The sequence below is a fragment of the Aegilops tauschii genome, chromosome 1, assembly GCF_002575655.3.
Source record: "Aegilops tauschii subsp. strangulata cultivar AL8/78 chromosome 1, Aet v6.0, whole genome shotgun sequence".
Taxonomy (NCBI): Eukaryota; Viridiplantae; Streptophyta; class Magnoliopsida; order Poales; family Poaceae; genus Aegilops; species Aegilops tauschii.
Genome location: NC_053035.3, coordinates 102442968 through 102450677, shown reverse-complemented (window position 1 = coordinate 102450677; position 7710 = coordinate 102442968). Strand labels below are relative to the sequence as shown.

Sequence of the window (7710 nt, the reverse complement as noted above, 5' to 3'; positions counted from 1 at the left end):
CATGTTGCTAAACAGGGCTTGATCACATTTGAATCACCTTCCTTTTCAAACTCCTAATTCAAACTTCAAATATAATTAAAGTGAAAAATAAAAGTTTTCAAAAATTTAAACAAAAATGTTCGGTGGGTGCCAAATAATACACTGGTAATTATGGTGGAGAAAACACATTTTTATAAAATACCTAAATACTTTTAAATGAACTAAAACAGAAAAGAAAATAAACAAGTAAACAGAAAACAAAACAGAACAGAAAAAGAAAAAAAGGAGAAGGCCCGTTCCCCCACTGCACCCCGGCCCAAACTGGGCCGCCACCCCCGAACCCCCCCGGCCCAGTCGCCCCAGCCCACTCTCCCCCCCCCCCCCCGCGTCCCCTTCCCTGTTCCCCCGACCGGGTCGGAACAGGGGCGCGCGCTCCTGCCCGACCACCTCGCCGGCACCGACGCCGGAGAGGATAAGGGCGCCAGCGGCCCCCGCCCCCTCGGGCCTCTCTCCCACTCACCCCGCTCACTCCCTCGGCCTCTGCGCCTCTCCCCCCGCCAGATCCACCTCTCTCTCCCCTTCGATCCCCTCTGCCCGCGCGTGCTCGCCGCCGTTCACCGTCGAACTCGCGGCCACCGTGCCCCGATCGCCCCGACGACGTGCCCGAACGACTTCCCGCCGTCGACTACGTCGACTACGCCCTCGGGAACGAGTCGAGCGCCTCTGCACCGGCCTCCCCGAGCTCGTCTTCAACCTTCGGCCGCCGTCGTTCGTCGCCGATTCCGGCTACCCCGCGCCCTCCCCGAGCTCACTGCCACTCCCTACAGCCTCGCAGTGAGCCTCTCCTTCTCCTCCCCCTCTCCGTTAGCTCGCTCGCGCTCCGTAGCTGCTCCCCCACGCGCGCCCGAACGCCACGCCGCGGAGCTCACCGCCGGCGTGTCTCCAGTGACCAAATGGTCACGGCCGTAGGCCCGCTAGCCCGACCGCACCGTGCCGCGCCCGCCTAGGTAGTTAGTTCGGCCGTTCGCGCGCTCTAACGCAGCTTCCGTCGGGCACCCGTAGCACCTCGCCGCCGGCGAGCTCGTAGCGGTCGTCCCCGGCCGTTCCAGCCCCTCCGGCCACCGCCGTTGGACGCGCGACGCCGAGCCGCGTCGAACGCGCCCAGCCACGCCCCCGAAGACCCCCTGTACGTGAAGCCCGTACCCCTCCCGAGCCGCGCCGCCGTGCGTTTGGTCGCCGGCGTTGCTCCGGCGCCGGCCGCCGACGTGGCTGGCCTGGGGCCACCCCAGTGCCCCTGCCAGTGGCCCCCACGGGCCCCAGTTGACTGGGTTGACCCAGTCAACTGCTGACTGGGCAGACCCAGTCACTGACATGCGGGCCCCGCCGCAAAAATATAAAAAAAGAAAAGAAAAAGAAAATGTTTTATAAATAAAAATAATTATTTTAACTAATCACTCACTGACATATGGGGCCCACCCCTCTAATTATACTGTTAGATTAGTTTAACTAAATATTAGACTAACAGAGGCTGACATGTGGGTCCCACTGGACCCACCTGTCTGGTTTGACTGGTCAGCCGACCTGTTGACCTGATGACGTCAGCATTGCCTCATGCTGACGTCATAATTCATTTTTGCTGAATAAAAATAATTCTAGAAATTCAAATAAACTTTGAAAATTCATATCTTTAAACCGTAACTCGGATGAAAATGTTTTCTATATGAAAGTTGCTCAGAACGACGAGACGAATCCGGATACGCAGTCCGTTCGTCCACCACACCTCCCTAACCTATCGAACTAGCAACTTTCCCCCTCCGGTCCGTCTGTCCGAAAACGCGAAACATCGGGAATACCTCCCGGATGTTCCCCCCTTCACCGACCACCTACTGTCGCGTTAGGACACCCCTAGCACCGCTCACTGTCATGTCACGCATCGTCATGCTTATGTTTGCATTGTATTTACTGTTTCTTCCCCCTCTTCTCTCCGGTAGACTACGAGACCGACACTGCTGCTGCCCAGTTCGACTACGGAGTCGACGACCCCTCCTACTTGCCAGAGCAACCAGGCAAGCCCCCCCCCCCTTGATCACCAGATATCGCCTATTCTTCTCTATATTGCTTGCATTAGAGTAGTGTAGCATGTTACTGCTTTTCGATATTCTATCCTGATGCATAGCCTATCCTTGCTACTACTGTTGATACCTTTACCTGCAATCCTACATGCTTAGTATAGGATGCTAGATTTCCATCAGTGGCCCTACATTCTTGTCCGTCTGCTGCGCTATACTATCGGGCCGTGATCACCTGGGCGGTGATCACGGGTATATACTTATATACTACATACATGACACCTGTGATGACTAAAGTCGGGTCGGCTCGTAGGAGTAACCGCAAGTGGATCTTTGTGGCGGAGCGACAGGGCAGGTTGAGACCGCCTAGGTGAGAGGTGGGCCTGGCCCTGGTCGGCGTTCGCGGATACTTAACACGCTTAACGAGATCTTGGTATTTGATCTGAGTCTGGCCATTTGGTCTATACGCACTAACCATCTACGCGGGAGTAGTTATGGGTATCCCGGTGTCGTGGTATCAGCCGAAGCCTTCTTCACGTCAGCGACTGAGTGGCGCGCGCCGGATTGGACTGGAACGCCACTAGGCTAGGTCTGCTTCCGGCCGCGTACGCAACGTGCAGGTGTGCATAGGGCGATGGGCCCAGACCCCTGCGCGCTTAGGATTAGACCGGCGTGCTGACCGCTCTGTTGTGCTTAGGTGGGGCTGCGACGCGTTGATCTTACGAGGCCGGGCATGACCCAGAAAGTGTGTCCGGCCAATTGGGATCGAGCGTGTTGGGTTATGTGGTGCACCCCTGCAGGGAAGTTTATCTATTCGAATAGCCGTGTCCCTCGGTAAAAGGACGACCCGGAGTTGTACCTTGACCTTATGACAACTAGAACTGGATACTGAATAAAATACACCCTTCCAAGTGCCAGATACAACCCGGTGATCGCTCTCTAACAGGGCGACGAGGAGGGGATCGCCGGGTAGGATTATGCTATGCGATGCTACTTGGAGGACTTCAATCTACTCTCTTCTACCTGCTGCAAGATGGAGATGACCAGAAGCGTAGTCTTCGACAGGACTAGCTATCCCCCTTTTATTCTGGCATTCTGCAGTTCAGTCCACTGATATGCCCCTTTACACATATACCCATGCATATGTAGTGTAGCTCCTTGCTTGCGAGTACTTTGGATGAGTACTCACGGTTGCTTCTTTCCCTCTTTCCCCCCCTTTTCTTTTCTATCTGGTTGTCACAACCAGATGTTGGAGTCCAGGAGCCAGACGCCACCGTCGACGACGACACCTACAACACTGGAGGTGCCTACTACTACGTGCAGCCCGCTGACGACGATCAGGAGTAGTTAGGAGGATCCCAGGCAGGAGGCCTGCGCCTCGTTCGATCTGTATCCCTGTTTGTGCTAGCCTTCTTAAGGCAAACTTGTTTAACTTATGTCTGTACTCAGATATCGTTGCTTCCGCTGACTCGTCTGTGATCGAGCACTTGTATTCGAGCCCTCGAGGCCCCTGGCTTGTATTATGATGCTTGTATGACTTATTTATGTTTTAGAGTTGTGTTGTGATATCTTCCCGTGAGTCCCTGATCTTGGTCGTACACATTTGCGTGCATGATTAGTGTACGGTCAAATCGGGGGCGTCACATCACCCTCCCTGGCGACGGGCGCCACCATCTGGACCTCCGGCTCGAGGACGATGGGCGCTGCCACCTTGACCTCCGGCTCGTCGTCAGAGAGGACAATCACCTCCGGCTCCTCCCAGCCAGTCGACCAGGACGAGTCGGCGGCGTAGCTAGAGTCGTCGTCGGAGCCAGAGTCGTACTCCGACTCGGACGAGATGTACTCGGAGACGTCGTCGCGCCCGAGGAGGTCGGGCTGGTAGTGGTCCCAGTGTGCCGTGTTGACAGGCGCGGGGACGGCCAGGTCGACGTTGTGGACGCGCTCCGTTCGTGAGCCAACGCGCAACGGATCCGGCTGGCGCGGCGCGGTGGCGGACCGGTACATCCACCACCGGGCTCGCTGCCCCGGGTCGTCGGAGCGCGTCTCCTGCATTGTGAAGCGGAGGATGAGCGCAGGAGGGATACCTTGGGGGTCGTCGCAGGCGCGGTCCAGCTCGTCGTCAGTCATGACCTTGAGGAGGCCATGCGCGTGGCGACGCAGCATCCCAATGCTAGGGAACCACTTCCCGATCTCCGTCAGGTCTGCGCGCATCGCCTTGTCATCACCTGCGAGGTCATCGATGACCCTCTGCCAGGCGGGGCTATTCTCCATGTCCGCGGCGGCGGTGTGGTGGTCCGCGGCGAGGGTTTTCTTGACGGCTGAGTGGGGTTTGGTGCGGGGTAACCGAGGCAACACGGTGGACTGAGTGGAGAGTGGAGAGTGTAGCGGTGGGTGGGTGGTCTTAAAGAGTAGAGAAGGAAACGGAAGAGGCGTGAGCCATTGGGCCACTAGCAACTGCTAAATAGCTAGGTTAGTACGTGCCCTTGATCAAAGCACTACTACTTACCCCACTGGCATTGGCACCAACGTTCAATACCACAGGTCCTGGGTTCGAGACCCAGGCAAAACCCTTTTTGTGTAATTTTTTTTCTTTAAGAAAAATTTGGTACAGGCATACAAATTCAGTCATATAAAACAGCAAATCTTTCCAAAAGAAGCAACACAAATTCAGTCATATAAAACAGCAACTGCAGACATATAAATTCAGGCAAATTCAGTCATATAAGACAGAGACAGTTAACTTCAATTTCTTATCTGAACCCACTTCAATTTCTTATCTGAACCCACTTCAATTTCTTATCTTAACCCAATTTAGTTAACATTTGACAAAAGTACAAATGACACAAATCCAGGAGGAAAGATACAAAGTCATTTTTTTACAATGACACAGATTCAATCAAATTCATTCAGCATGCCCTTCAGCTTCCTTATCTTCTCCTTGGTGGCCTCTTTGTGTTTGAATAGGTCACCAATCATGTACTCAAGCTTCCTTTTCTCATGCTTCAAGTCATCCCTCTCTTGAATCACTTGGTCCCTCTCCTGCACTACTTGGTCCCTCTCTTTCTCTGCTTTAACCCTGAATACCTGATGAATGTTGGTTACTGACTTGTCTGTCATCTTCTTCTTCTCAAGTTCTTCCTTTAGATCAGTCAGAGCAAGTTGTGTGCTGCCTAATTGGCTGATTGCCTGCTCCTTCTCAGCCACCATCTTAGCAAAATCAAGCTTGAAATGCCTCAACTCATTTTCCATCTTCTTCTTCTCTTCAAGAACCTTCAAGTTTTCTTCAGCACTCACAACATTATATCTGAGCCTCTGTTTTTTCTCCTCTTCATACATGGTCCATATGCTAGCTAGGCTCATCTCCAGAGCATCAGGCCACTCAGGGTCAACCCACTCAACATATCTGCATTTAGGTACCTCCTAACAATTTAGAACATACAAAAAAGAGATTCAGTTAACTGCCAGTATTCAGTTCTGTGCATGATGATGGAACTTAAAACATACTACAAATCACTTCCTGTTTAACAGTGCCAAATGCAAAAAAATCACTAACCTTATGTGCACAAGCTAGAAACCTTCTGCCAATATCAACAGATTCAAATGCCACATGCTTCTCACACAAAGATCCATGCCCACATCTAAAGATAGGCAGATCTGTAACCAAGCCACTCCATTCCTCACAGGATATTGTGGTAGGTGGCTAAACAAAAGAGAGACATTTGGAATCAATTGAGAGAGAAACCCTAGCTGAGAAACCCTAGACTGGATTTGTGTGAGATTGAGGAGCACACTAACCTTGCTGGTCACAGAGTCATCTTCAGAAGAACAGGGAAGATCATCCCAGGACACCATGGTTGCTGCTAGCTGAAGATGAGAAGGGGATCTGTTGGTGCTATTGGACAGAGGAGAGAAGGGATCTGGTGGTGCACGAAATTGAAGATGAAAGATGAGGAAGAAGAAGGGGATCTGGTGGTGGTGGTAGTGGACTGGTGGTGGACCAAAGCTACATGTAGAGTGCAAGTTGCTAGGTGGGTGTTTGCAGCAGGTGCAAGTACATGCTTGCTTTTGTGTTGAGAAAGGGGGCCTGGAATAACTTAGTTCATTTGTGACAGCAATTAGTTTTCAAAGTTAGTTCAGTTGTGACAGGAATTTCTGTCAGTAATTTGAAAGCAACGAGGTTAAGTACAATCCAGTTAACTTTGCAAACTAAATTCAGTTAACTATAAAAATTCAGTGAACTGCAAACTAAATTCAGTTAACTATAAAAATTCAGTGAACTACAAACTAAATTCAATTTGACAGAATTTGAATTAGGTAACTTCTGTCAGAATTAGTTTAACTACACTTCTGACATGAAATACATCTGTCAGTAATTTCAAAGCAATTAGGTCAAGCATTTCAAAGCAATTAGGTCAAGCAGACTTCACATTACTGACATATTATCCATTACAACAAGCATTACAACCAAGACTTCATACTGAGCAAACAAAAGCAACCATTTTAGTATGCTCAGTTTAGAACACCTGCACCTACTCAATTAACAACACTTCACTTCTTCATAATTAAGGTGAAACACATCACACAAAGCACTATAACAAAAGCAATCATCAGCTTTAGCAGCATCAAAATCTCTCTGCCTAATCCTAAAAGCATAGCAATTTGCTGCTTGGTAGCATACTTATTCTCATTGGAGCTGGCATAATTAGCTCTTCCCGCCATGCCTCTCCCAGCCATGACCCTTCCAGTTGTGCCTCTGCCTGCCATTGATTCAATCCTCTGCCTCTCAAGCTCTTCCCTCCTGTCCTCAGCTGCACCAATTGCATCTACAGCAGCATCACCAACCAGACGCCTTGTTTCAACCAGATGCTGCACATATTCAAGCTCCCAGTGCCAGAAATCACAAGTGACCTGATTAATCAGTGGCAAGATTAGTTAACCATGTTAACCAACTAGTTAACCAACTCCACAAAATTACAGAGTGAATGAATAAATGGCAACCTAGTTAACCAACTACTGTATTAATCAGTCTCAACTGACCATGAGCTACTGTAATAATTTTGCATACAAGGACAGTCTAAACTACTGCATTAATCAGTGCAATGACTAGTTAACCAACTGATTTTGCAACCTAAAGACCAATTTAATCAGTGCTCTGCTTCATTACTACAGTGAGTTGACACGGCATGAATTAGTAATCTACTGAACTGGCACTTACATGGTGGTTCACGCACTTGTAGAAGATCCATCCATCGTGCTCATCGGTGCTAGACTGGTAGAACCTCACCTGCTCGCCGCAATCCGGGCACCCGATCAGTGGTACAGCAACGGAGCGGCCATGCAGCGCAGAGCGGATGGAGCTGGAAGACGACATGAAGGAGGAGACAGAGGAGGCGGAGGAGGGCGTCGGCAATGGCTGCGGCGGCGGAGGGCGACGACGTCGACAATGGCTGCGGCGGTGGGGACGGGAGTTAGCTAGGGTTCGGAGGAGAGGAAGCGGAGAGCAAGGGGATAAGGGAGCGACCAGGTGCACGGTCGTTCCGACCAGGTGTTGGCGCATTTGCAAAAAAAACCCGAACTACTAGTATTAACCCCCCCCCCCCCGACCAGGTGCTACACAGGTGGCGGTCAAAGCCTAGCTGGCAACGGCTGACTCGGCCAAGTC

At 51.1% G+C, this 7710-nt stretch overlaps 1 protein-coding gene across 1 annotated transcript; it reads right to left on the bottom strand.

Annotated features, from left to right (window-relative positions):
- Window positions 1-4940: 4940 nt before the first annotated feature.
- Window positions 4941-7419, bottom strand: LOC109775942 (uncharacterized). Its single transcript, XM_040397443.1, has 5 exons — window positions 7264-7419; window positions 6727-6956; window positions 5844-6051; window positions 5602-5748; window positions 4941-5468 (listed from the first exon to the last, which is right to left on the bottom strand). Exons 1-5 carry the CDS (start codon window positions 7417-7419, stop codon window positions 4941-4943), a joined length of 1269 nt encoding a protein of 422 aa, XP_040253377.1.
- Window positions 7420-7710: the final 291 nt, after the last annotated feature.